General features: G+C 50.5%; 2 protein-coding genes across 9 annotated transcripts in view; one reads left to right on the forward strand and one right to left on the reverse strand.

Moving 5' to 3' along the window:
* ZC3HC1 (zinc finger C3HC-type containing 1) lies at positions 1-19549 on the reverse strand. 7 transcript variants are annotated; one of them, XM_023918866.2, is made up of 12 exons: positions 19361-19549; positions 18720-19214; positions 17277-17412; positions 13065-13176; positions 10628-10778; positions 7036-7119; positions 6232-6359; positions 5220-5380; positions 3763-3982; positions 3333-3542; positions 2979-3188; positions 1-398 (listed from the first exon to the last, which is right to left on the reverse strand). In XM_023918866.2, exons 4-12 carry the CDS (start codon positions 13128-13130, stop codon positions 330-332), a joined length of 1299 nt encoding a protein of 432 aa, XP_023774634.2. In that variant the 5' UTR covers positions 13131-13176; positions 17277-17412; positions 18720-19214; positions 19361-19549; the 3' UTR covers positions 1-329. The 7 variants fall into 7 exon arrangements, with proteins under 7 accessions (XP_023774634.2, XP_023774631.2, XP_086742437.1 ...); XM_023918863.2 differs by having other exon boundaries at positions 3333-3545; XM_086886311.1 differs by having other exon boundaries at positions 3333-3545; positions 17277-17409; positions 19361-19527.
* Positions 15227-22638, forward strand: part of KLHDC10 (kelch domain containing 10) — a 23303-nt gene continuing 15891 nt past the window's right edge. For both annotated transcript variants that reach the window (XM_086886322.1, XM_086886321.1), the window contains exon 1: positions 15227-15358. In XM_086886322.1, the coding sequence (XP_086742448.1) occupies positions 15229-15358 (130 nt within the window). In that variant the 5' untranslated portion in view covers positions 15227-15228. The remainder of the gene's footprint in view (positions 15359-22638) is intronic.

The following is a 22638-nucleotide window of genomic DNA, read 5'->3' on the forward strand; positions in this document are numbered from 1 at the left end:
GAGAAAAAAAACAACAAAAATGAAATGTTTATTCCCACCTGGCGTCACGAGGCGGCCGGACACCGCGGACACCTCGGGAGGTGACGGTGTCCCCCCGTCACATTCCCAGCTCCAGGAAGGGCTGTCCAGCCCCTCTGGAGCCCAGGGGACACAGCAGCAGTTTGTGAAGGCAGGAGCTTCAGGAAGGCAGCCAGGGAAGGGGAGATGCCAAGGAGGCCGTTTGGAGTTTCCGCAGATTCCCCTTCCCGAGGCGCGGAGCTGGAACCACCGAGAGGTTTGGATCGATCTCTCTCTCTCTCTCCGGATGCCCCCGCGCCGGTTTCTGGAATTCAGGAGGAATTCATGCTCTCCCACTGCCGGAAAATGCGGAACACCTTGCAGGATTTCTCCGAGAGGCTCTGGAAGAGACGACAAAGCAACAGCCGGAGGTCAAAGCACTGGAGCAGGACTCGCCACTGGCAAAGGGCAGGAGGAGAAACTGCAGCAAAAACTCATCCAAAATATCCCAATTTCCTGCCAGGACAGCAGTTTGTTCCTTGTTTTCATCATCCCTGTTTGCCAGCTTGGAGGGGAGAACAAGGAGACTACAAGCAAGAAGCAGGAAAGGACCCAAAAAATGCAGGAAGGGACTCAAAAAAGCAAGAAGAGGACCCCAAAGAGCAGGCAGGGATTCCTGTAAAAGTAGGAAAGTGACACCCAAAAAGTAGAAAGGGACCTCAAAAAAGTAGGAAGGGACTCCAGAAAACAGGATGGGACTCCAGGAAGGAGGAAGGGATTCCAAAAAGCAGGAGGGGACTCCAAAGAAACAAGAAAGGACCCCAAAAAGCAGGAGGGGATCCCTAAAAACAGGACTGGACCCCAAAAAGCTGAAAGGGACCTCAGAAAGCAAGAAGGGACTCAAAAAAGCAGAAAGGGACTCAAAAAAGCAGGAGGGGACCCCAAAAAGCAGGAAGGGACTCCAGAAAACAGGATGGGATTCCAAAAAGCAGGAGGGGACCCCAAAAAGCAAGCAAAGATCCCAAAAAGCAGAAAGGGACTCCATAAAGCAGAAATGGACTCCATAAGGTAGGATGTGACCCTAAAAAAGCAAGAAGGGACCCCAAAAAAGCAAGAAGGGATTCCAAAAAGTAGGAAGTGACCCCAAAAAGTAGAAAGGGACCTCAAAAAGCAAGAAAAGGACCCCAAAAAGCAGGCAGGGTCTCCAAAAAGCAAGAAGGGACCCTAAAAAGCAAGAAGGGACCCCAAAAAGCAGGAGGGAACCCCAAAAAGCAAGAAGGGACCCCAAAAAGCAGGCAGGGACTCCAAAAAGCAAGAAGGGACCCCAAAAAGCAGGAGGAACCCCAAAAAGCAGGAGGGGGCCCCAAAAAGCAGGAGGGAACCCCAAAAAGCAGGCAGGGACTCCAAAAAGCAAGAAGGGACCCCAAAAAGCAGGCAGGGACTCCAAAAAGCAAGAAAGGACCCCAAAAAGCAAGAAAAGGACCCCAAAAAGCAAGAAAAGGACCCCAAAAAGCAGGCAGGGACCCCAAAAAGCAGGCAGGGATCCCAAAAAGCAAGAAAGGAGTCCAAAAAGCAAGAAAGGGACCCTAAAAAGCAGGCAGGGACCCCAAAAAGCAAGAAAGGAGTCCAAAAAGCAAGAAAGGAGCCCAAAATGCAAGAAAGGGACCCTAAAAAGCAAGAAAAGGACCCCAAAAAGCAGGCAGGGACCCCAAAAAGCTGGAAGGAACTCCAACCATCCCCTGGTCCAGCTGGGTCTGGTGCCTCTGATTTGTGACCGATGCCACTGGAGCATTCGGAGCTCTCCTGGCCCCCGGCAGAATCACGGAATCATGGAATGGTCTGGATGGGAAAGGACCTTAAAGATCCCCCAATTCCAACACCCTGATGTGGGCAGGGACACCTCCCACAGGAAGGGGACACAAAAATCCCAGGAAACTGCCAGGACAAATCCCAAAGCAGGAATGTTCTGAGAGAAGCTGGAAAGAGCTGGCAGGAGGAATCCAAGTGGATAAGGAGATCCAGGGAAGCAGCAGCTGCTCCACAGCCACACGGGGAGGGAGTTGTGGCCTCAGCTCTGCTCCCCTGGTGTTATAAATATATTTTATATTGTTGGCTTTTCACAGATATTAAAATCAATGTTATAGGTATAAAGTTAGAAAATTTGTTAATATGGTTTCTTCTTTTTCTGTTGTTGATGATACTTAGAAATAGTGGTATGATAATACAGATATTTTGAGTTATGGCATAGTATTGAAACAAAAACTATTTTTGTTTGTGGAACCCAAAGACTGAAAAAGATAGTTAGAGACTCCCTTCCATTCTTAAATTATCTTAAAATCTTAAATTATTATCTTGTCCAGATGAGGACAGCAGTGACCAGAGCTCTGGGGGAGGAATTTATTGCATGATCAGGGAATGTGAAACTTGGTGGAGCCAAGAAAATTGATTTATTGGGAAGGGGGAAAGCTAAAAACTAAACAAAGAAACATCCAAAACTTAAGAAAAATGTCTGAATATGTATGAGAATTTATGGATATGTAATAGGGTTCTGTTTTTAAGGGACAATTCTTCGTTAGTGAGGTGAATGCAGAGACACCCGGCCCTATCTGTATATTTATTTTTATCTCCTAATTGTCTATTAAACCTTTAAATTCTATATTTATAAAAAAAATTCTATATTATATCTATAAAAAAAAAAAAAGTGAACCTCGTTTTTCACGCTGGCAATCCAAGAGCCTGGAGCCAGGAATTGCAGAGAGGAGCTCTGGGGACAGGGAATGAAACCGGATCTCGGGCAGCGCCGAGGCCGTTATTTATAGCAGCCCTGGAGCAGCTCTGGCACAGCCTGGCCTTGGATGGAGCTTTTGGGAATGCCTTTTCACCTGCCTGGGATTGTGTTCATCCCAAAAAAAGCCCCTCCATCCCAAATTTTTGCTGCCTGCACAAGCAGCGTTCCGGTTTTTGGGATGCCCCGGGCTCACCGCTGGCTCCGCCTCGGGCTCCGTGTCACATTTTTGGATGCTGAGGAGCCTCTTCAGCACCACTTCCCAGCCTGGCTTGGCTTTCCCAGGTTCCTTCTCCGTCTGGGATGCAGCATCTTCCAGGGATTCCTCTCCCTCCCCGCTGCTGACCCAGGGACACCAATCCCGGTGCTGAGAGCTGGGGTGAAAGAAGCTCCTCAAGGAAGCGTCCTGGGGAAGCGAGGAGGTGACAGAGAAGGGACACAACAACAAAAGAATGGTTTAGAACCCCTAAAAAACCCGTTTTTTAACCCAAACCCCACCCCTGAGCTGGCTACTCCAGCAAATCCCTGGATCAGGATTTGGATCACTCACTGAGCTGCTGGAGGAGCAGAGCCGCGCTCGCTTGGCCCTGCGGACAGGGCTGGATGGCACCTCCATGTTGTCCCCCTGGCCCATGCTCCGCGTCACCGGACGGCTCCTCAGCGTCACATCCCTGCTCACATCCAGCTCGCCCCGGTCCATGGAGCTGGGAGAATCCCAACCCCTTGGGCGGGACACAGCCGGGGATGGGCTCTTCTCGTGCTGCTGGGTGGGAAAAAAACGGGAATTAACGGCGTTGTCCGGCTCCAAGAGCCCTTCCCGCCGCAAGGAGAAAGGTTTAGGTGGGATATCGGGAAGGAATTCCCGGCTGGGAGGGTGGGGAAGGGTTGGGATGGAATTCCCAGAGAAGCTGTGGCTGCTCCTGGGATCCAGTGGATGTGGATGAGGCCAGCCTGGAGTCCCTGCAGCGCCCAGGATGTACCTGCTCGGATGCCGGGTCCTGGCTCCGCGTCAGCATCCGGCGCGGGGATGTGGGAACGGGCGGGAAGCGCTCGGGAGCGGCCGGGGTGGCGCTGCTGGAGCCGCAGGAATCCGGCTCCGGAGCCGCGGAAGATTCCAGCTGGTGGAAGCCCCACAGCCCCACCTTCCTCATGCAGCGGGAGCAGGTGATCACGGAGAGGTTCATGGAGCCCGAGGCAGCACTGCGGGGACAGACACATGGAATCCTCGTGGAATCCTCCAGGAATCCTCCAGGAATCCTCATGGAATTCTTGAGGAATCCTCGTGGAATCCTCCAGGAATCCTCATGGAATTCTTCTGGAATCCTCAAGGAATCCTCGTGGAATCCTCATGGAATTCTTGAGGAATCCTCACGGAATCCTCAAGGAATCCCCAAGGAATCCTCACAGAATCCTCAAGGAATCCTCATGGAATCCTCAAGGAATCCTCATGGAATCCTCATGGAATCCTCATGGAATCCTCATGGAATTCTCAAGGAATCCTTGTGGAATCCTCACGGAATCCTCATGGAATCCTCGTGGAATCCTCATGGAATTCTTGAGGAATCCTCAAGGAATCCTCGTGGAATCCTCATGGAATCCTCATGGAATCCTCAGGAAATCCTCATGGAATCCTCACGGAATCCTCAAAGAATCCTCATGGAATCCTCATGGAATCCTCATGGAATCCTCAAGGAATCCTCGTGGAATCCTCAAGGAATCCTCGTGGAATCCTCAAGGAATCCTCGTGGAATCCTCAAGGAATCATCACAGAAACCTCACGGAATCCTCACGGAATCCTCAAGGAACCCTCAAAGAACCATGGGATGGGTTGGGACGGATTTTAAAGATCACCTCATTCCAACACCTCCCACCATCCCAGGTTACTCCAAGCCCCGATGTCCAACCCGGCCTTGGACATTCCCAGGGATGGGGAAAGTCGGGAGAGGTGGTCAGGGATAAGGCTGAGCTTGGAAAAGTCAGGGGAAAAAAATTCCATTAAACCCCATCTGTGATGATGATTTAAACTGGTTCAGTTGCATTTTATCTGGCCAGGAAGCAGAGGGGGAAAAAGAGGGGGAAAAAAAAGTGGTGAAAAAAGGGAAGAGGGAATGCGGTGGAAAAGTGGGAAAATATTTAAATAAAGGATCTTAGTGAAAAAGAGGGGAAATTGGAAAATAGTGACACAGAGGAAGCAGGAGAGCAGTGAAAAAGAGGGAAAACGGGAAAATAAAATCAGGTAGGCAGGAAGGAGCACGGTGAAAAAGAGGGAAAATAGGAAAAGAGTAAAATAAGGGAAGCGGGAAAAAAAGGGAAAACACAAAAATAGCGAAAAAAGGGATCCTGAACATTCCACAGGAGGAACATTCCACATCCCTCTGGCCTCCAAGAGTTTTCATGGCAAGCCCAGAGCGTGAGGGATGTTCCAGGCCCTGCCCACCTGCAGGTCCAGCCGCACAGCGCCAGGATACAGGCGGGAACGTGAACCTGCAGGATTTCCGTGGAAAACTTCCCGGGAGGTTTCTCTCCCTCTGTTCCTTTGTGCTCCAGTTCCTCTCCAATCAGCTGGAGGAGCCGGGTGATCCTTTCCTCCGTCAGGGACTGCGGAGAAAAGGGAGAAAATGCGTTGGTTTTGTTCCCAAATCACGTCCCACGTGGAGAAAAAAATTCCCAATTCCACCCTCTGGAATTGCATGGTCCAGCACTCCCAGCTCTAACAGGGAAAAGTCACTCAGAGAAATCCTCTGGCTCCCCATTCCATCAAATCTGCTCCATCCAGCAGTGGAGCAGGTCCCGTTCCCGCCGTGGTTTTGGGAGTCTCCGGTGGTTTCCGAGCTCAGCCAGCCCCAAAACATCCCCGTGGTTGTGCTGAATGGATGAAGATTCCCTGGATCCCACAGGGCTGCCCAGAGCCATCTGTTCCCTGGCAAAGGAGTGTCCAACGAGCCAGACTTGGCTGCAGCAGAGCAAGGCCATTCTGGTTCCTGCAGGGTGGCAATTCCACGTTTGTTCCTGGCTTTTCCTGCTTTTCCCTCCTGCCTGAGGAGCCTCCTCGGGCTCCTTCAGCTTCCCGGGTCTCTGCCCACACCTCCAGGGCATCCCAAATTCCTGTGTGGAATCCCTGCTCCGTGGGCTGCCTTGGAGAGCTCCCAAAGGGGTCTGTGGGATCCCAAATCCCATCTCCAGGCACCACAGAGCAGCCTGGACACCGGGAAAAGTCCGGAGTGGGAAGCAGATACATTCCCAGCTTGGAATAATTCCCAGTTGTGGAATGAGCCATTCCCAACTCCTCTTGACGTGTTTCCATGGTGGAACATTGGAACACGTCCAAGGTGAAAAAAAAACAAGTGGGAGCAGATCCCTCACACGCACACAGAGGCTGAAATTCCTGATTTTGGGATGGTCCCCGAAGCCTGGAGCGCTCCAGATTTTGGGAGCAGGAGGGAACTCACCATATTTTTCAGGTCTTCTGGTCTGAGGGAAGGCAGCTGCAGCTCCAGCTGACACAGGCTCTGGAAACGATCCAGGAAATCCTGGAGAAGGACTCTGGGCTCATCCACCAGCAGCCTGGCAAAGCGATCTGGAGAGAGGAAAAGCTGTGCTCAGCATTCCCAACCCCTCCTTATCCCACAGGGAATGGGATAAGGATTCCCACCAGCCAGGGTCTCCGCGGAAATGCAGTGATGGGATAAGAGGGAATGAGCTTAAGCTGGAGGAGGAGAAGTTTAGGTGGGATATTGGGAAGGAATTCCTGACTGGGAGGGTGGGGAGGGGCTGGGATGGAATTCCCAGAGGAGCTGTGGCTGCCTCTGGATCCTTGGAGTGTCCAAGGCCGGGTTGGATGGGGTTTGGAGCAGCCTGGGATAACGGGAGGTGTCCCTGCCATGGCACTGGATGGGCTTTAAGGTTCTTTCCCACCCCAAAAATTCCATGATTATTTTTCTGGCTTTTCAAGGAAAAGCTCAGCACAGCTCCCAAGACAGGATTTATCCCTCTCTGAGCATTCCATGACAGCCAAGCTCCCCTGTCCCCTCCCAGTTACCACCCAAAAACATTTTAACTGCTCCCAAAGGGCAGGAAAAGCCCTTTTGGAGCAGTTAATCCAGCTTGGATTCGCTGAGGCTGCTCAGGGATGTTGCTTTCCTCTTGCATTCCATCATTCCCACAGGGAAAAGGAGTGTAAGGACAGGAAGAACAAGGGAGAAAGAAAAAAATTGGGAATGATGCTGGATGGTGCAGGAATCTGAGGCACCCACCTGGGCAGGGGCTGTCTGGCCAGAAGCAGAACTTCTCGTGGGCAGTGCTCAGAGCCTTCCTGAGCTCCTCACAGCGCTCCTTGTCTGCAGGGAAAAACTCTGGGATAATTCCCTGCGGAGCCACCTCCTCAGGGAATCGCTGGGAAAACCAAGGCAGGAGAAGGAAGCACCAGGATTGGGAGAGTTTCCCTGGGGTGCTGCCTGAGGATGCAGAGCTTGAAGCTTCACCTCAAACTTCCCAGCAAGAATTCCAGGAATTGGGAACAGCAAATGTCACCTGAGCCCTTCAACCTCCCCCAAAATTCCCAGGCACAGGAACCTGTGGAAAAACAGCCCCAGCCAACCGTGGGTATAAAACTTGCTGGATGCTGCCAGTTTTTCCTCCCGGGATGCTGCCAATCCCTGGCTGAGCTGATCCCTCCACCCCGGCTGTAGGAGCCAAATTCCAGCCATGTCTGGAAATCAAACTTCCCCAAAAAATTAAAAATATATATATAAAAAAAAAAAATCTGATATTTAATTTAACTTCTGCTTTCAGAACCAAAGAAAAATTTATTTTCTAATTTGTTTTTCGACGCTTTCTTCCCCAGTCTTTGATTATTTTAGTGTGATTTCCAATGGAATAATTAGGCCAAGGTTTATTTAACAGAGATAATCTGAATAAACAGGGAATGTTGATATTGAGTGACCCAAAAGGAAAGGCTCAGTATTCCCATGAGCCACATGGCAGGATTCACTTCCAAGGGAATTGCAGCCAGGAAAACTGAGAAGTGGGGATGACACTTCCTTGTGGGATAATAATTTATTTATTTATTAATTTTATTTAATTAATTTAAATTAATCTAAATTTAATTTAATTTATTTTAATTTTTAAAAATAAATTTATTAAATTTTTATTAATTAAATTTATTAATTTATTAAATTTAATAAATTAAATTTTTAATTTATTAATTAAATCTCCCAATGTAATTTCTGCCTGAATGGCCTTGGTGACCAGCAACTGCTGCACTGGAAAAATTCCCTGGAGGATCAGGGAAGCAGGTCCATGAATTGGGAAAGAAAAGTTTTAAAAGAGAATTTTGAAAAGGATCTTCAGATCCTTAAAAAAAAAAAAATCCCTAAATACTTCCAGAAGGCAACGAGGCTGGAGAAATGTGTGGAAAAGCTGGAAAGAGGCTGAGAGCCTTGGGATAGTTTGGAGAAATGGGGGATGAGGGGTGAATTCTGCACCTTCCAGAGCTCTTCTCCCTGGAATCACGTGGGATTGGGAATGGCTCAAAGCTTCACCAGGAGAAGCTCAGGATCAGGATAATTCCTAATGTTCCCTACCAGGACAATCCAACTCCGGAATATTCCGAGAGGTGATCGGTGCCCCAAAGCCTGGAAGTGTTTTGGATGTTTTGGATGATTGCCTTGGTCTGGTTTGAGGTTTGGAACCTCACTGGGGTTTTCCAGACCTTAAAGGATGGGTACAAAGAGGATGGGGAGGACAAGGAGCTGTGGGGACAGTGGGGGCTGCCAGAGCATTTATCTCAGAATAAAAAAGAGATTTTTTTACAGTGAGAATTCCATCATTTCCTGGGATCATCATTCCTTAGGACCATCATTCCTTAGGATCATCATTCCCTGAAAATGTAATTCCTTGGAACCACCATTCCCTGGAACCACCATTCCCTGGAACCATCATTCCTTGAAACTGCCAATCCTTGGGACCTCCCTTCCCTGGAACCATCATCCTCTGGGATCATCATTCCTTGGACAACAGCACAAGCTCTCAAATCCTTCCCAACCCAAACCCCCTCCAATTCTACAACCTCTCCCAGCTGGAATTCCCTTCTCCAACAACAACCCAGCTCCTCTTACCCACCAAACCTCGCTTACTCCCCTTCCGCTCTTTCCCCAAACACCCAACCCTTGGGACTCTGGAACCATTCCCTGGAACCACTATTCCCTGGGATCATCATTCCTTGGAATCACCATTCCTTGGGATAACCATTCCCTGGAACCACCATTCCCTGGAACCATCATTCCCTGGAACCATCATTCCTTGGGATCACCCTTCCCTGGAACCACCATTCCCTGGGATCATCATTCCCTGGAACCACCATTCCCTGGGATCATCATTCCTTGGAATCACCATTCCTTGGGATAACCATTCCCTGGAACCACCATTCTTTGGGATCACCCTTCCCTGGAACCACCATTCCCTGGGATCATCATTCCCTGGAACCACCATTCCCTGAAAAATCAGCCAACAACAGCAGAAGCTCTCAAATCCCTCCCAACCCACCTACAATTCCACAGCCTCTCCCAGCTGGAATTCCCTTCTCCAACAACAACCCAGCACCTCTTACCCACCAAACCCCGCTTATTCCCCTTCCGCTTTTTCCCTAAACACCCAACCCTTGGGACTCTGGAACCATTCCCTGGAACCACCATTCCCTGGGATCATCATTCCCTGGAACCACCATTCCCTGAGATCATCATTTCTTGGAACCACCATTCCTTGGGATAACCATTCCCTGGGATCACCCTTCCCTGGAACCACCATTCCCTGGAACCACCATTCCCTGAGATCATCATTCCCTGGAACCACCATTCCCTGAGATCATCATTTCTTGGAACCACCATTCCCTGGGATCATCATTCCCTGGGATAACCATTCCTTGGAACCACCATTCCCTGGAACCACCATTCCCTGGGATCATCATTCCTTGGAATCACCATTCCTTGGGATAACCATTCCCTGGAACCACCATTCTTTGGGATCACCCTTCCCTGGAACCACCATTCCCTGGGATCATCATTCTCTGGAACCACCATTCCCTGAAAAATCAGCCAACAACAGCACAAGCTCTCAAATCCCTCCCAACCCACCTACAATTCCACAGCCTCTCCCAGCTGGAATTCCCTTCTCCAACAACAACCCAGCACCTCTTACCCACCAAACCCCGCTTATTCCCCTTCCGCTTTTTCCCCAAACACCCAACCCTTGGCGGGACCTGCTCCTGGAACCCGGCTGATCCCGGAATCCCGGCTGATCCTGGAACCCGGCTGATCCCAGAACCCGGCTGATCCCAGAACCCAGCTGATCCCAGAACCCGGCTGATCCCAGAACCCAGCTGATCCCAGAACCCAGCTGATCCCGGATTCCCGGCTGATCCCAGAACCCATCTGATCCCGGATTCCCAGCTGATCCCAGAACCCGGCTGATCCCAGAACCCCAGCTGATCCCAGAATCCCATCTGATCCCAGAACCCGGCTGATCCCAGAACCCATCTGATCCCAGAACCCAGCTGATCCCAGAACCCATCTGATCCCGGAACCCATCTGATCCCGGAACCCGGCTGATCCCGGAACCCGGCTGATCCCAGATTCCCAGCTGATCCCAGATTCCCAGCTGATCCCAGAACCCGGCTGATCCCTGATTCCCGGCTGATCCCGGAATCCCGGCTGATCCCGGAACCCCGGCTGATCCCGGAATCCTGGCTGATCCCAGATTCCCAGCTGATCCCAGAACCCGGCTGATCCCAGAACCCGGCTGATCCCTGATTCCCGGCTGATCCCGGAATCCCGGCCCATCCCCACTCACAGGTGCTGAGGTCCAGGGCCAGCTGCAGGCTGGCGCACAGGTAGGCCTGGCAGCTGGAGCACCTGAGCATGTCGCACTCCACGCTCACCCAGCCCAACCTGGCGCACACCAGCGGCGACAGCGACGCCGGTTTGCCCGCCCACCTCAGCGGGTCAGCCCGTCAAGGAGCTAACCGCAAAAAATTCCCAGGTTTTTTTGGGGATGGGGGAACATTCTGGCTTGTTTTAGGGATGGGGGAAACACCCTGGATTTTTTGGGGATGGGGGAAACATCCCAGTTTTGTTGGGATGGGGGAAACATCCTGACTTTCGTTGGGATGGGGGAAAAATCCTGGTTTTTTGGGGGATGGGGGAAACATCCCAGCTTTTTTAGGGATGGGGGAAACATCCCAGTTTTGTTGGGATGGGGGAAACACCCCAGCTTTTTTAGGGATGTGGGAAACATCCCAGATTTTTTAGGGATGTGGGAAACATCCCACGTTTTTTGGGGATGGGGGAAACATCCCGGCTTTTGTTGGACTGGGGGAAACATTCTGGACTTTTTAGGGATGGGAGAAACATCCTGGGTTTTTTTGGAGATGGAGAAAACATCTCAGTTTTTTAGGGATGTGGGAAACATCCTGGCTTTTTCAGGGATGGGGGAAACATCCCAGGTTTTTTGGGGATGGGGAAAACATTCTGGGTTTTTTTGGGTCTGGGAAAACATCCTGGATTTTTTTGGGATCAGGGGAACATCCTGGCTTTTGCTGGAATGGGGGAAAAATCCCAGCTTTTTTTGGGATGGGTTTTCATCCCAGTTTTTTTGGGATGGGGGAAACATTCTGGATTTTTTTTAGGGATGGGAGAAACATCCCAGCTTTTTTGGAGTGGGGGGAAAACAGCTTTTGCTGGGATGGGGGAACATCCAGGATTTTTTGGGGATGGGGGAAACATCCCAGCTTTTTTGGAGTGGGGGGAAAGATCTCGACTTTTAAGGGATGGGAGAAACATCCCAGATTTTTGGGGGCTGGGGGAACATCCCAGCTTTTGTTGGGATGGGAGAAACATTCCAGATTTTGCTGGAGTTGTGGGAAACATCCCGGATTTTTTGGGGTGGGGGAAACATCCCAGGTTTTTTGGGGATGGGGAAACATCCCAGATTTGTTGGAGTTGTGGGAAACATCCCGGATTTTGTTGGAGTTGTGGGAAACATCCCAGATTTTGAGGCAGGATTTCAGGAAAAGCAGGATTTTAAAAAAAAGGTGAAATTTTAGGATGAAGGTGGATTTTAGGAAAAATTCGGATTTTAGGAAAATGCAGGATTTTAGGAAAAGGCTGGAATTTAAGAAAAGGTGAGATTTCAGGAGAAGGCCGGATTCTAGGAAAAGGTTGGATTTTAGGAAGAGGCAGGATTTTAGGAAATGCTGGATTTTAGGAAAAAAATAGGATTTTAGGAAGAAGCTGGATTTTAGGAGAAGGCAGGATTTTAGGAAATAGTGTGATTTTAGGAAAAAATTGGATTTTAGGAAAAAGCAGGATTTCAGGATGAAGCTGGATTTTAGGATGAAGGTGGATTTTAGAAAAATTTGAATTTTAGGAAAAGGCAGGATTTTAGGAAGAGGCTGGATTTTAGCATGAGGGTGGATTTTAGGAAAAAGTGGGATTTTAGGAAAAGGCAGAATTTCAGGAAGAGGCTGAATTTTAGGGAAAGGCTGGATTATAGGAAGAGGCTGGATTGTAGGATGAAGGTGGATTTTAGGAAGAAGCTGGATTTTAGGAAGAGGCAGAATTTCAGGAAAAGGCTGGGTTTTAGGAAAAGGTGGAATTTTAGGAAGAGGTGTGATTTTAGGAAAAAATTGGATTTTAGAAAAAGCCAGGATTTCAGGAAAAGGCAGAATTTTAGGAAGAGGCAGGATTTCAGGATGAGGGTGGATTTTAGGAAAAATTAGGAATTCAGGAAAAGGCAGGATTTTAGGAAGAAGCTGGATTTTAGGAAAAGGCAGGATTTTAGGATGAAGCTGGATTTTAGAAAAATTTCGATTTCAGGAAAAGGCTGGATTTTAGAAAAGGCAGGATTTTAGGAAAAGGGAGGATTTTAGGAAAAGGGAGGATTTTAGGAAGAAGTGGGCTTTTAGAAAAATTTGGATTTTAGGAAAAGGCTGGATTTTAGGAAGAGGTGGGATTTAAGGATGAAGCTGGATTTTAGGAAAACGCTGGATTTTAGAAAAAGGCAGGATTTTAGGAAAAGGCAGGATTTTAGGAAGAAGTGGGATTTTAGGAAAAGCCAGGATTTTTGGGAAAGACTCTTCCCCCAGATTCTCACAGCTCCAAATCTCCAGGAACTCTCAGGGGACAGGGGGTGGAATTTCGGGATGCAAGGCCGGGAATTGGATGGATGCTCCCTCTGGATCCCTTCCCCCACAATTCCAAGCTGGAATTCCCAGCATTCCAAAGGATATGGTGAATGTTTCCACTCTGCTGAAATAAGCTTCCCTGCTGGCAGATTCCAAGGAAAGAGCTTCCATTTGGGAAGGTCCATTGGCTCGATCCGAGCAGTCGGATGTGTCTTTCCTAAAAGGGGAAAAAAATCAACAAGGGAAATTCTTGGAATGATTCCATTGATTCCAAAAAAAAAACCCACAGAACACTTCCTAACCTCCCCATCCCTCAGCCTTGTCCTGACAAGGATCTTCTCCAGAGCTCCCCATTCCAAATTTTTAATTAATTCCTAATAAAATAATGAATTAATCAAATTCCAAAGGTGCCTTGGATGTGTCCAGCTGGGATTTGATGGGATAAGGAGGGAAGAGGGATTTGCTCTCTGAGCCAAGCACGTTGAGGATTGAAATCTGGGATGCTCCCAAGACCGGAATCCAGGGCTGGAATGTGGATCCCAGGGCTGGAATGTGGATCCCAAGGCTGGAATTTGATCCCAAAGCTGGAATGTGGATCCCAAGGCTGGAATGTGGATCCCAAAGCTGGAATGTGCATCCCAAGGCTGGAATGTGTATCCCAAGGCTGGAATGTGCATCCCAAAGCTGGAATGTGCATCCCAAGGCTGGAATGTGCATCCCAAAGCTGGAATGTGGATCCCAAAGCTGGAATGTGCATCCCAAGGCTGGAATGTGGATCCCAAAGCTGGAATGTGGATCCCAAGGCTGGAATTTGATCCCAAAGCTGGAATTTGGCCTCTTCCGAAATCTTTTCCATGAGTCAAAATTCACGGCTGAGAAAAGGGAGCCCCTGAGACACCCCCAAAGCTCAGCCCCCATTGCTCCCAGTGCCTCCCAGTCTTCCCAGTAACTCCCAGTGCCCCACCAGGGTGTGAGTACTGGGAGTGCACAGGTCACTTACCTGGGCTGGCCTCCCAGTGTCCCCAGTCCCTTCCCAGTGTCCCCCAGTCCCCTCCCAGTGTCCCCCAGTCCCCTCCCAGTGTCCCCAGCGCCCTCCCAGTGCCCCCAGTCCCTTCTCAGTGTCCCCAGTGCCCCCAGTACCCTCCCAGTGCCCCCAGTTCCCTCCCAGTACCCCCAATCCCCTCCCAGTGTCCCCAATCCACTCCCAGTATCCCCAATTCCCTCTCAGTGTCCCCAGTCCTTTCCAAATGCCCCCCATCCCTTCTCAGTGTCCCCAGTGCCCCCAGTACCCTCCCAGTGTCCCCAGTACCCTCTCAGTGCCCCCAGTTCCCTCCCAGTACCCCCGGTCCCCTCTCAGTGTCCCAGGATCTGTTCCCGCTGCTGCCTCCTTGTCCCTCCAGCATTCCCAGCGCCTCCCAGTGCCACCAGTGCCCCCTCCCAGTGCCTCCCAGTGCCACCAGTGCCCCCTCCCAGTGCCCCTTAATCCCACCAGTGCCTCCTCCCAGCGCTCCCTGTGCTTCCCAGCCCATTCCTTCGCTCTCTTTTCCCCGCTATCCTTCCCAAATAACAATTCCCAGCACTTCCCAGTCCCCTCCAGCCCCCCTCCCCTCACAGGACCCCTCAATTCCCTCACGAGTCCCCAGCCCTCCCCTCCCCTCACACGGCCGGGCCTCCCCCCGACGCCAACCCCGCTGCCAGCGAGTCCCTCCCCGCCGCTGCTCCTCACCCGCCGGGCCCGGGCCCCTCGGAGGCGATGCCGCCGTCGATGAGGTCGCGGATCTGCCGGGGGGTGACGGGAGGCGGCCGCCCTCGGTTCCCCCCCGCCGCTGCCGCCGCCGCGCCCCCGGCGCTGGGCGCCGCCATTTTGGTCCCTCCTTGCCGTTCACGGCCCGGGAAACGCGGGCCCGCACGAACGTTCCGCTCGCGCACGATCGTTCCGCTCGGCCCGCGGGGTCGCACATGACCTCGCGCAACACCGGCACGGCCTCCGGAACCTCTCGGAGGACTCGGGGGGCGCCGGCGCTCCCGTGAAAGTCCCCGCGAATGTCCCCGGGGGTGTCCCCGAGAATGTCCCCGTGAATGTCCCCGCGTCTCCGCTCTCGGCGCTCAATTGATCCAGCCTGGATCGATCGCTCAATTCTCCCAACAGAGGCGCTCTCGCCTCAGCCTCCCCCCACCTGCCAACAAGCCCGCAGCTGATAGGTCGGCGCCGAAGAAGCTCGGCGGTGATTGGTGGTTGGCTCCCCGTCCCTCAGGCAGCGGACGGGCCATGTCGGCGGCGGCCGCGGCCCGGGACGGGCTCGGGGAGGGCGCGGGCGGCGCCGCGGGAGGCGGCGATGGCGCCGGGGGAGGGATCCTGAACCGCTTCGTGCAGCTGCCGAGCAGGCCGCGGGCGGCGGGTGAGTGGCGGACGGCGCCGGGGATGACCCCTACCCCAAGGCCCAGAAGGGGTTCGAGGCCAGGGCAGCACTGAGGGGTCCGAGGGATTTGGGAGCAAAGCATCCCCATCCCAAGGCGACCGGGACCGGGACACTCCCATTTTTAAGGTCCTGAGGGGTTCGGGATCGGGGAACCCCCGTCCCCAGGAGGTCGGGGACCGGGACACCGCCGTTCCCAAGGTCCTGAAGGATCCTGGACCGGGCACCCTCATCCCGGACGGTCAGGGATTGGGAGAGATTTATTCCCAAGGCTTCAAGGAATCTGTTGTTGGGAATTACCCATTTCCACGGTGTTCGAGACCGGGGCACCCCCATTCCTGGCGGGTCCTTAATGGGGGCATCCCCATCCTCACGCTCCAGAGAGGTCTGGTCACCCCATCCAGGTGTCCCCAAGGCCCTGAGGGGACGGGGACAACCCTAACCCCTGGGGTCCGGGACAGGGACACCCAAGGCCCCGAGGGGACAGTTATCCCTGGATCTGGGACATTCCCGGGTGGAGCTGGGATGCCCAACAAGCCGGGAATAATGGGGTCACCCTGTCCCCAAAGCCCGGGGATGGCGTGGGGAGAGCTGGGGTGTTCCCATCCCAATGTTCCCAGAATGAGGGATGGGGGGGTTATCCTTTTACAGATGGATTTAGGGTTACCCCCTCCTAGAACCTGGTGTGTGGCAGCGCTTCCTTCCCCATTCCAGTATTTTCCAGGTGTTGGGAGATGCTTGGATGCCTCCCATGGGCTGTTTTTCCCCATGGATGTGGGGATAGGGGTATCCCTCAGGGATCAGCCCCGTTTCAATCCTCCTGGAATCTTGGATAAGCCCTGGTGATCCCCCCACTCTGCAATCCCAGTATATCGAGGTTTTTTTGAGACACCTCACAATCCTGGGAGGGGAGATCCAGGGGTGGAGAGTCCTGGCTGGGATGTGACATCAGCTTAGTCCTGTTCCCTATGAAAAGCGGTTTTTTTCCACCTCTCTCCTAGCAAGGTTGGATGCTGAAGAGTTATTCCATAATTTCTGGATGTTTGGGTCACCCCAACAGTTCCCCAAATATTCTGGGAGGAAGCTGAGGTTACCTGGGATCACAGGATTGGGAAGTCCCAGTTGGGGTGGGAATATCCCTTTTTTCCTTTGTCTCTAGCTCCTCCTGACCTTGAGCTGGATATCCCAGGATCAGGAATCCTTTCCTGCCACTCACATCCCCCAATTCATGTGGGACATGAAGCCTCTCACCCCTCAGGGCTGGGATCACCAACAGCAGCTGGGAAAGGGTTTTCAATCCATGTTCCCATCCCTCAAACCTGCCACATTCTGGATCAGCCTTCCAGCCTCTTCCAGGAGCGCTGGGAATTTTGCTGAGTGGCTCCACACCTTCTATTTTTGGGTAAATGCTCAGCCACGTTTCCTTCCTTCCGTGGAAAGGCCCTTTTTTGGCAACACAGGCCCAGATTCTCTTCCCTTTCCTGAATTTTAAGCATTGGCTGGAGCAGATGGGAATTGCATCCTCCTGATCCTGCGTGAATTTTGTGGAGCAGCCCAAGGTGAACCACCCCTGTCCAGCTCAGCCTTGGCACTTAAGCCAGCCTAAATAAACCCCAAACTAACTGCCAGCCCTCTTGGATGGGAAAATCCTGGATTGCTGGAGTTTTCTCCCAGTTTGACACCTGTTAAGGTCCTACTTATAGCCCTTACATAACCATGGGAAGAGGAATTTTTCCCCCCCTCATTCCATTTTCTCCAACCACATTTGTTCCTGAGCTCCCATTTCTCTTCCAGAGTTCCCAGGTTTGCTTTCTTAGCTCCCAGTTCTCCTCCAGACTTGTCAGGTTTCATTCCTCACCTCCCAGTTTTCCTGCAGAATTTACAGGTTTTCTTTTCTTACCTCCCAATTCTCTTCCAGGGTTTTCAGTTGCCTCCTAAATTTCCTTCCAGACTTTTCAGTTTTCTTTTCTTACCTCCCAATTCTCTTCCAGAGTTTTCAGGAGTCGTTCCTCCATTTCCCCCATGCTATTCCCCTGCTGTTTGTAAGGTTTGGAAAGATGAAAAAAGAAGTCAAATACAGGTGGTTTGTTCTTTTTCTGTCCATATTTGTCAGTGTTTTCATCAGATTCCTGGGAATTAAGGGAGTTGGAACAATCTGAACATTTAAATGGATTTTTACCTCTCCTGGCTCACCATTCCCACTCTTGCCTTCAGCTGTAATTTTCCCAGTCACAGAAGGGTTTGGGATTTTTTTTTATGGAGAAGTTCAGTTCTTAATATATATATTAAAAAAAGAGGAGAAATTCCAAATATCCCAAACCCCTTCGTGTCACGGAGGATTTTGTGTCTGTGTGATTCCTTAATTAATGGGATAACATTCCAGGGACCTGCTCAAGCTAGAGGAGCGCATCTCCAAACAAAATTCCAAGTGTAGCAGCTGGAATGACATCCCAAGAATCCAGCCCAGGCTGGGATCAGTGAGGTTTGGGAGCAGCCTCATTGAGAGGGAACTGAGGGAAGGCAAATCAGGGCCTGGGCTGCATCCACAGGGACATTGGGAGGGAGAAATGGGATCATCCCGCTCTGCCCGGTGCTCCTGGAATTCCGTGTCCAGTTCTGGTCTCCACAAGTCAAGAAATTCACAGCCAGACTGGAGAGGATCCAAAGGAAATGGTCCAGGGAAGGAAGGGCTGAAGGATTTGAGTCTCCCTGGAATTCCCAGAGCAGCTGTGGCTGCCCCTGGATCCCTGGAATGTCCAAGGCCAGGTTGGACAGGGCTTGGAGCAGCCTGGGACAGTGGAAGGTGTCCCTGCCATGGCAGGAGTTGGAATGGGACGATCCTTAAGGTCCTTTCCAACCCAAACCATCCTGGGATTCCATTCCATGATTCCATGAGAAGAGAAGGCTCAGGTGGAACCTCACTGGGGTTTTCCAGTCCTCAAAAGATGGATACAAGGAGGACAGAACATCTCCCTTCACATGGGGAGGACAAGGAGCAGTGGGGACAGGGAAGGTTCATCCCAATGGAAAAAAGACATTTTTTTCCAGTGAGAACCATCATTCCCTGGAACAGCCTCCTCTGGGATGTGGTGGAGTCCCTGGAGGATTTCAGGATGTGGCTGCTCAAGGTGCTGAACAACCTCAGCCCAGGTCCTTTTCCCACAGGACATTGGACCATAAAAACTACAACTTTCATTCTCCAGAATTCCTTTCTTCACGCTTTTTGGAAACAAAACAACCCAAGGATCACTGAGTTTTAGTGGTGTAAAATCCTTTAAAAGGTGATTGCCCCACAGATTTTGGAAACAAAACCTGGGAGAACCAGACCTGTTCTGGTTCTGACCTGATCCAAACACAGGAGCTCTCCCAGGATGATCCATTCTGGAAACGCTGCTTTGGAGGTCTCAGCAACACCTGGAAATCTCTTGGCTGACCTGCAGGTTGTGTTTGGCTGGATCCTCTGGCTTCTCCTATTTCCCCTCAGCCTCTCAGAGCCGTTGTTCAGGGACCCAGCTACAGCTGGGGATTTTTCCTCTTGGGAATTTTTTCCTCTTAGGAATTTCTCAGGCGTGGGCAGCCTGCCAAGGAAGGGAAATGTGGGATCTGCAGAGGCTGAGCGCAGCTGGATGAACAAATAGCTTTTAAACCTCACTCTCAGTGATCCATTCCCAATCCTGCTTGTCCAAACATTCCCTAGGGGCTCCAATGACACGAGTTCCAAACTTTTTTTTTTGTCCAGCTGTTGTGGAAAAGATGAAACTTTGAAGATGGGAGTCAAAGTCAATATTGACTTGTCTTGTTCTGGTTCAACCCTTGACCTAAATATCCTTCAGGATTCCTGCAGGGATCAGAAATGGAAAGGGAGAGATTGAACCCTGCTGTTTTGGATGTTGGAAAACCAGGCAGGAGGAAAAAATAACACCAAAACCATCTTTAGAAAACTTTAAAAAGCAGAGAAAAGGACATGTGCACAGTTATACTCACCACAGATGTGAGACTTGGAAAAGAGGAGGATCCAAAGCCACGTTGGATTTGTTGGTTCTGCACCCTGTAGTTATTGTGTATTTCCAAAAATAGGGTTTGAAGTAGAAATTCTGCTGGTGTTTTTATAATTCTCCCACGAGCACACACCTCGTGGGGCGGGCTTGCACTGGGATTTGTGGGATTGAAATCATGGATTGATGGGAAGAGCCAGCATTGTTTGGTTTGCCCTGATAACAGGACAGGCTGTTTGCTGCTGCTGTTCCTTCTCCTGTTATCTTGACAGGAAAAACTTCCAGATACTCAAAAAGTGCTGCAGATAATCCTGAGGTGGATATTTGGATTAAATTACCTTGGGGAAAAAAAGGGAACTGATAAAGGAATGTAGAATTGTGGGATGGTTTGGGTGGGAAGGGATCTCAAAGCCCACCCAGTGTCACCCCTGCCACTGTTCCAGGGTGCTCCAACCCCATCCAGCCTGGCCTTGGACACTTCCAGGGATCCAGGGGCAGCCACAGCTTCTCTGGGAAGCTTGTTCAGCCCTCCATCATTCTCAAAAGTCAAAGTTTTTCCTCCTATCCAGCTGGAATTTCCTGTGTTTCAGTTTTCATTGTCCCTTCTGTCGCTGAGCAGTCCGGCCCCGTTCTTCTCCATACCCACCCTTGAGATAGAAATGGATTTATTTGGGGTTTCTGACAGTTCTAAGAAAAAAGGATGGTTTCAGGAGGCTCAGAATAATTTCATAATCATGGAAAAGGTCTCTCAGACCACCAAGTCCAACCGCTCCCAGCACTGCCAAGACCACCCCTGCCCCACCTTGTCCCCAAGTGTCACATCCCCAGGGCTGGGAAATCCCTCCAGGAATGGGCACTTCCCCCTGCCCTGGGCATTTCCAATGCCTGACCCCCCTTTCCATGGAGGAATTTTCCCTAAAATCCACCCTGAGGCTCCCCTGGCCCATCCTGAGGCCGTTCCCTCTCCTCCTGTCCCTGTTCCCTGGGATAAGATCCCAAATCCTGCCCGGCTGTCCCCTCCTGGCAGGGAGTTGTGCAGAGCCAGAAATTCCCCCTGAGCCCCCTTTTCTCCCGTGTCACATCTGGAAACACCTTCTTGTTTCATCCCCTGCCCTAATTACAGCTCCTGCAGGAAAGGAATTAATTAGGAATAGCTTGGGATTGTCAATCCAGCAGCTCCTCAGAACTCATGGAGTGAATCACTGGTTAAAGGGGGAATTTAGCAGGGTGTTGGCAGGTCAGTGCCCAGCCAGCCTCTTTCTGAGTGGCTCAGCCCTTAATTAAGACTTTTCCTTAATTATGTCCCCGTCACAAAGTTTCAGCCTGGAATCACTGAATCCATTAGGTTGGAAAAGGCCTCCCAGACCATCCAATCCAAGCTGTGCCCAATTCCCACCTTGTCCCCAGCCCAGAGCCCTGAGTGCCACATCCAGGAATTCCCTGGGGACTCCAAACCTCCCTGGGCAGCCCCTTCCAAAGTTTAACAACCTTTTCCATGGGGAAATTCCTGCTGCTGTCCACCCTGAGCCTCCCCTGGCACAGCTCGAGGCTGTTCCCTCTCCTCCTGTTGTTAAATTTCAGTCTGATTGTGGAACTAATTCCCTGAAAATTTTTTTCCTGTTCCCATTTTTGCCCTCAGGACTAAGGGAAAAGGAGCATCCTTGTAAATTCACCTTCCCATCCTTCCTTCCTGCTTCTCTCTGGAATCTTAAAGTGGGAAAACAGCTGCTTCCCAGATCGTATCCATCCGTTTTAAAGCCATTTTCCAGAACTTTATGACCTCTTCCCCTGGTACATCCTGCTGATTTCCACATCCAGCATCATGGAATTCACAGCAGGACCTGGAGAATTCCAGCATTTCACAGGGATGGGGCCTTGCTTTGAGTGTTTTGGGGTTCAGCTCTGGGAAAATGGGTTTTGCTCACCACAAAGTGGATGTTCAGCAAATCCCAGGATTTTCCCATCTAAAAGTTACACCTGTGGAATGGGCTGGTGGCTGGAGCAAAACCAGCTGCAAAGCTCTCCTGAATCTCAGCAGGAGCTGTGAATCATCCAGTGAGTCCTAATTAAATGGAAATGCAGCTTCTTATGGGAGCTGTGGAATTAACCCCCGAACAGATCCAGCTTTTCCAGCTCTTTTCCTTAAAAAAGACACAACTGGAAGAATCTTTTTCCAAAGATAGCGATGAGCAAGAGTTGGAAGGGCCCTTAAAGATCATCCAGTGCCACCCCCTGCCAAGGACAGGGACACTTCCCACTGTCCCAGGCTGCTCCAAACCCTGTCCAGCCTGGCCTTGGACACTTCCAGGGATGTGTGATCCCTTTCCTGTTGAAAACTGGGATTTTTGGCAAAGTCAGGAGTCTTCCCTATTTAATTCTGGGAGGTGGATGGCAGTGAAGGCCTCTTGGGTGGTGTTTTTATAATTTATTTTCTTGAAATTACTCTTTTGCTTTATAGAAAACTATTTATTTTCCTCTTTTCCCTCTGGAAAATTCTCATGGCAAGTGTTAGAACTAGAGGGAAATAAAATCTCTATTTAATATAATATCTGAACTCCTAATTCCTTAATTTTAAATCAGGACATGGATTATCCCCCTCTCCTGTGCCCCAAAATCCACATCCCCACTACAGATTTTCCCCTTAATTCCACAACTTTTCCCCCCTCTTTTTTCAGCCAGTGTTTATTCATTTTCTAAGTGGGAATTGCTGCTAGACACAATTATTCCTGGAAACACCCCAAATCTGTCAAAACTTCATCTGAACCCTGGAGAGCAGCTTAATTTTGGACCAGAGTTGAACATGATTAAGCAAAGCTGCTTGTGCTCAGCTCAAATTCATTATTTGGTCTGGACAAATCATTTATTTCACTTTTCCTGTAGGAAAAATCCTTCATGCCTGGTTTTTTTTTTTTGCAATGTCAGATTCACTGCTGGGAATTAAAACAGAAGAAAACATGCTGGCTCTTAATTTGATGTTTCCCTGGCTCCTTTTCCATCCCAAAATCCATAAAAAAAGAGGATAAAAAAAAGGGAGCAGGAGGGAGGTGAAGGTCACTGATTTATTTGGGTTTGTTTTGGTCACATTTCAGCCGAGACCTCGATTTCTGTTGTCCAAGAAAATTCCTGCTTAGGTTTTCCCTTGGCTGAATCCATCTTTTTATCTTATTAGGGTGGATTTTAGGGAAAATTCTTTTTGTGTCTGCCTGTAGGATCTCAGCTGGATTCCCTGCCCAGTGCAAATGCTTTAATTTAGGAGCAGACTTTCCC

This window comes from Cyanistes caeruleus, chromosome 4, assembly GCF_971803275.1.
Source record: "Cyanistes caeruleus chromosome 4, bCyaCae1.hap1.1, whole genome shotgun sequence".
Classification (NCBI taxonomy): Eukaryota; Metazoa; Chordata; class Aves; order Passeriformes; family Paridae; genus Cyanistes; species Cyanistes caeruleus.